Source organism: Camelus ferus, chromosome 3 (assembly GCF_009834535.1).
Source record: "Camelus ferus isolate YT-003-E chromosome 3, BCGSAC_Cfer_1.0, whole genome shotgun sequence".
Taxonomy (NCBI): Eukaryota; Metazoa; Chordata; class Mammalia; order Artiodactyla; family Camelidae; genus Camelus; species Camelus ferus.
Window position 1 is genome coordinate 92,332,626 of NC_045698.1, and position 6,000 is coordinate 92,338,625.

Below are 6,000 nucleotides of genomic sequence, written 5' to 3' on the forward strand. Positions count from 1 at the left end.
TATTCACTGTATAAGTCACTTATTTTTAAATGTAATTTATTTTATTTTTTTAAATTATAGTCAGTTATAATGTGTCAATTTCTGGTGTACAGTATAATGTCCCAGTCATTCATATACATACATATATTCATTTTCATATTCTTTTCTATTAAAGGTTATTACAAGATAAATGTAATTTTTAATTATGAAATTTTCAAACACGTTCAAATGTCCCCAAGAGTGGAGAGAATAGTGTAATGAAATCCCCCATGCCTATCGAGCAAAACAGTATCTTGTCAATATTGTTAAATATATCCAGATATATCACGGTCTGTGCCCATACCTTCATTGTTGAATCAACTGGTTTTTGATTGACTTAATTACAATGTTTCCTTCATCTTTAGGATCGTAACAATTTTACCTTGAAACTAGAAGATACTGAAAATTGGTTGTATGAGGATGGAGAAGACCAGCCAAAGCAAGTTTATGTTGATAAATTGGCTGAATTAAAAGTAGGTGACTCTTGAAAGCAGAAGTGTTTGAATCCATGCTATAGTTTCCATGGAGAGTATGTCAAAATTGGTGGGAATTCTCACGTCAAGTAATGAAGACAGGTTGAAAGTGATTGAAGAGCTGTACTTTTTATCACTTAGGTTCATTATCTTTCTCACTTTTAGAATTTGATAATAACAGAAGAATTTTTCCTGAAAATTGAGTTTAGACTTCAAATGTTTCAGTGAATTGGCGATGGAACGTATTCTTGGGAATGAAGAGAAAGACTAGCAAGATGTGTCCCTGTCCTAAAGGCACCTGTAGTGCAGTTGGAGTGGGGCTTTGTATAAGCTTTGATTCTTAATAGAGCCAGAAGCATCTGGTTTTGTATTTAAAGAATTTGATAGCTAAACCTTAGGGTTAAAAGTAAAAAGAATTATCTAAAGTTGAGGCCTTCTGTTTGGAAAAAGATACAAATGCACAAGAACTTTTTACGTTCTCTGAATTGCTTAGTTTCTTGTCAGACTGGGCCAGTGTGACTAATCTTTAGAATGGAGTTGCTTAAGGACAATGCCTGCAGTCATTCTGCAAGAATATCAGGAGCTTCCAGTGAGATCTTTACTGTTGATTTTTTAATTAACTTTTTATTATGAGAGATGTCCAACACTTGAAAATAGAAAAATAGCTTCAGCTGTTCTCAACTTATGGCCAGTTTTATTTCATTTCTGTTCCCTTCCACTGCCAGTTATTTTAAGCAAGTCTCATGTTATATTTAATCCAAAAATATTTCAGTATGTATCTAAAAGAAAATGTAACCTTAAGCTGAACCATTATTACATGCACAAAAAAATTCCTTAATATCACCATATAGTCAGTTTTCAAGTTCAGTTGTTTCATAAATTATCTTTTAGTTTATTTGACTCAAGATCCAAGTAAGGTCCATTTATTCTATTGCTATGTCCCTTAAATCTGTGTCTGTAGTTCTCTATGCATCATTTCTCCTCCCTTATTTAGTTGATGAAAAAAAGAGATCATTTGCCCTGTAGGATTTATTTCCAGTCTGGATTTTGCTCATTTTCACCTCTGTGGTGTTCAGTATTATTTGATTAGTTGATGGTTAGAGCTAGAGGCTGTCAGATACAGGTTTTAAAAAAATTTTTTTGGCAGATGTACTTCATATTTAGTGTTTATATCATTGTCAGGAGGCATGTAATTTTTGGTTGTCTCCTCAGTGTTTTTTGAGAACTAGGGCTCAAGTGACAAGTTGAAGTGGTCCCACATGGAACAATATTGAGGTACATTCTAGTGAGGCCTGAGGATATTATTTCAGTGGGCTGGGGAAAAATATTCGGCTTCTTAACATATAGAACATCGGGATTAAATACATTTTAATTTATAATCAATCTTAGAAAAACACAACTCTGAGAGTTTAAACTTCCTTATGATGAGTTTGTATATTCTCTCTCTGTTAAGAATCTAGGTCAGCCTATTAAGATAAGATTCCAGGAATCTGAAGAAAGACCAAAATTATTTGAAGAACTAGGGAAACAAATCCAACAGTATATGAAAGTAATCAGCGCTTTCAAAAACAAGGTATCTTTTTTTATTCCTCTTCCCTACTACTGTTTTGGTAAAGTTTTGAGACATTTACATAGCAGTCTTTTAAACTATTGTTTAATAATACTGGTTTCTTTTTGGATCTTAATATCCTGTATAATATTTATGGAGTCTTAACTAAGAACTCTGGTATTTGATGCTCTTCAATAAGTGGAATCTGGAATTGAGCAATATTGTTCAGTTTCCTTTTCTTGCTATGAAGTGTTTCATTGGTGACTTAATCTGCTCTATTCTGCTCTTAGAACATATTAGGTAAATGATTTGGTTTTTGGTCCTAAATATGATGTAGGACTGTCTCAACTATAAATTACTTATCAGGGCTTTTGAGCACTTTACAAAATATATCTCATCAATATATTATCTCATTAAACCCACACAGTACCCTTATTAAGTAGGTGGTATCGACATTTATGGCTAATTTCTAAGCTTCACCCAAGGTTACTATTGGAGCTGGGATTTGGCCTGAGGTCTGATTCCAAAGTTTGGGTTGCTAACCACTCCACTCCAGGTTCTTGATGTATTGTCAGTGCAAGAAACTTGAAGGCAGATAAATTGAACTTTTAAAAAAATATTGTTATTTTAATTTTTGAATTTTACTTTTGAAAGGCCTCCTTTAAAAATTGTATTATTGTTTTGAAAAAAGATTGTTTTGGTTTCTAAAGTGGGTGCCTGCGTAATCTTAAGGTCTCGTATCTAATGATAGTGTAATTTTTTTTACATTGTGAAATTATGTCTCTAAGATTTTGTGTAAAGCATGTGCTGTTTATACTGTTGAAGCTTTTTAATTACACCTTATGTTTTTGACTTTAAAATGTATTTCCTTAGTGTTTTGAAAATTGAGGTTTTTCTGTTCTTGAATTTTTAAGGAATTGAATGTCTATTTAGATTGTGAGGCTAGATGTGCTTCATATTGGGAAAGGTGTAACTTTTTGAAAGATGGTGAAGAACTACGTGATATTTGAGTAGGGAGAATATCATCCCTGACACGTTTATGGTTGACACCTGGTTACAGGAGGACCAGTATGACCATTTGGATGCTGCTGACATGGTGAAGGTGGAAAAAAGCACGAATGAAGCCATGGAATGGATGAATAACAAGCTGAATCTGCAGAACAAGCAGAGTCTGACTGTGGATCCAGTTGTCAAGGCGAAAGAGATCGAAGCTAAAATTAAAGTAATTTACAATTTTAAAGATTCAACGGTCTTGTCAGTCTCATTATTTATTATTAACAGTCCTTAAAATGACATTTAGGAGAGAATTTCATTATTGCAACTTAACTAATGGCTTGGGGATTGGGCAGGAAAGGGTGGACTTGGGTTTTAGTATGTCATGTGAAATTTATTATTTTATAAGAAACTACAATTTTCTCTCCTGCTGTTCTAGGAGCTGATGAGTATGTGTAATCCTATAATTTCAAAACCCAAACCCAAAGTGGAGCCTCCAAAAGAGGAGCAAAAAAATGCAGAGCAGAATGGACCAGTGGACGGCCAAGGAGACAACCCAGGCCCTCAGGCTGCTGAGCAGGGTACAGACACAGCTGTGCCTTCTGATTCAGACAAGAAGCTTCCTGAAATGGACATTGATTGATTCTAACAATTGTTTATATTAAAACAGACTATTATAAAGCTTTAAGTTGTCAACTTTGTTCTAAATATCAACTAGAGCAATTAAATACTGGAGATTTCTTAGTCAGTTTTTAGGGGTTTTGGGGGGAGGGGATATTAGGTAACGTATGGAGCATTTTGACTTCTAAATAGTTAGATACAGAAATGAAGTGCATTGTATCATTTTCATAACGGTACTATTTAGGAGCCCAGTTAGTCTTACTGAGCTTATGCTTCACTCCTTGTATGTTTAATCATGCTTATACAAAGAGAAGTTTGTTTTAGAAAGTTGAGCTATAGCACAAGCTATACCTAGCTATCAAGCAAACTTTTTGTTATGACATATATGGCAGGAACTCTAATTGTGCTATAAAAATCTGCTGTGGAGATTGCCACAAAGGCTCCCCACCTGGTGTGGGGATGGGAGAGGGGTTTCCCTCTGTTTCTGAGAGCTAGAGCATGGCATGGATTAACAGAACAACAAAGGTATGCTCTGACCTTCTTCACACTAAACTCTGCTTTGACTCCCACCCTTATTTTCCCCTCTTTCCCCAATTAAAGGAACTCCCGTTACAAATGCCATGTGTGTTGCTCTCGGGAAAGTAGACCCTTTTTACTTTCAAGTTGTTAACTGAGGTTTTTGGACCTGGAGGCTCTTGCTGAGAATGTATGTTCTTAAAAGTTTGTTGACTAATATCCCAAGCGTCAAAGTCTAAATAATTTTCTCCTCGGAAGATTAGAATTGGATAGATGTATTGTTGGGTATAGGCATCGTAAATTTAATTGAGGAATTGATTCTTGTTAACTATGGTGTAAAGATTTGTATCCTGGCCTACTTATGCAGGTGAGAGATGTTCTGTATAAATTTGAGGTATAGCTTGAAGTCCTAGGACAAGAGTTAAAAGTTCTTTTTAGCTCATTCACAATCATCTATGTGTTAAGTGTTAATATCTGTCATAATTCTACCGATTTGTATGTGTTAAACAGCTGACAGATCCTACAGAGAACTAAGATACACTGGATTGTACTGGATGAGTCTGAAATTAGTGTTAAAGTGTGGTGCAGGACTTCAACACCTCATTCTTACTGTGCAGCCAATGTCAGGAGCACCAAAGCATTCCCTGTGACTTGCCCTTTGGGCAGTGTTGATAGGAGTGAGGCATTTTGGAAACTCTAAGGGAATCCTGTAGTATTAGAGGCCAGACCTGGTACCTGCCTTAGAAACTGTTACAGGCTTTGGTTACATTTTGGACATTTTGTAATGATTGTTAATCTGTATAGCAGAGTGCTTCTCTGTTAATTTTGGCCTATGTTATTAGAAATAAGATTATGCCTTGAATATTTAGAATGTTTCCATCTCTGCACCAAAAGATGTACAGAGTTTTACAAGCTCTGAAGTGCTATAGAGAAACATTGCTTAGAGGAGGAAAGTGGAAGTGTAATTTTGTTGGTGTGTAAGTATGCATGGAAGCCTTGCGTCACCAGGACTTGGCCCTGTTCTTAGACCATCCTCTGTCCTTTCTCTACCTATCCTGCTTCAAGAGTTCCAGCTGGCCCGCTGTGAGGCCAAGACCTATTTTGGAGTGCTGGCTGCAGGATTAAGCCAATTCTTATGCAACTGACTCAATCCTTAATGGCCATTCTTCTGAAACCTTTTTTTTTTGTGTGTGCTGGGGAGGGTGAGGGTGTTGGGATGGGGGTGAATTTGAGGTTTAAAATTTAAGAGAAATAAGATGATGTGGTCTGCTTGCTCTCTGTTTAGACAGGCTTGAAGACCAATTGGATTTATGTGGAGGCCAGACCAGAGAGTGGTAATTGATAACTTGTGTGCAGGCAAGCATTTATCCAGGCTGCGTTATCCAAATTGGTTTGTTAAAGTTCCAGGTTACGTTCTTACACAAAGAAAACATTCAGTAAACATGAGACAAGTTTAGGAAAAATTAATAAAAAGAAACCTGTCTTACACTCAAAGGAATGGTTTTCTTAATTTCATAATGAAGGATGTGAATGTGTGTGTATGTGTGTTTTCAATAAAAACTTTTCTCGAGAAGTAAGAGTTCTAGCTGAATTCCAGGTTGTTGACTTCTGTCAGAGACCTCTATTCTGAAGAACATTTCAGGCTCAGCACAGTGGGTGGTAAGAAGTTGCTCTATTTCCATACATATTCTCCCATGTTGAGTCTTCGCTCACTTCTCTGATGTCGGAATCCTTCCCTTGCTCCTGTGACTGCCCCTTTCAGGGATTTGAGAATAGCAAGAGGTGGTTATGGCCCCATGAAGGCCAGTGCCAAGACTGATGCTTGCCCCT

At 36.3% G+C, this 6,000-nt stretch overlaps 1 protein-coding gene across 2 annotated transcripts in view; it reads left to right on the forward strand.

Annotated features, from left to right (window-relative positions):
* The window catches only part of HSPA4 (heat shock protein family A (Hsp70) member 4), a 40,072-nt gene extending 34,408 nt beyond the window's left edge, over nucleotides 1-5,664 (forward strand). Inside the window, exons 16-19 of one of the 2 annotated variants that reach the window (XM_006179608.3) lie at nucleotides 384-491; nucleotides 1,945-2,064; nucleotides 3,101-3,262; nucleotides 3,473-5,664. In XM_006179608.3, coding sequence (XP_006179670.1) covers nucleotides 384-491; nucleotides 1,945-2,064; nucleotides 3,101-3,262; nucleotides 3,473-3,676 — 594 coding nt within the window. In that variant the 3' untranslated portion in view covers nucleotides 3,677-5,664. The remainder of the gene's footprint in view (nucleotides 1-383; nucleotides 492-1,944; nucleotides 2,065-3,100; nucleotides 3,263-3,472) is intronic. The other variant, XM_032476731.1, reaches the window with a different exon arrangement.
* Nucleotides 5,665-6,000: the final 336 nt, after the last annotated feature.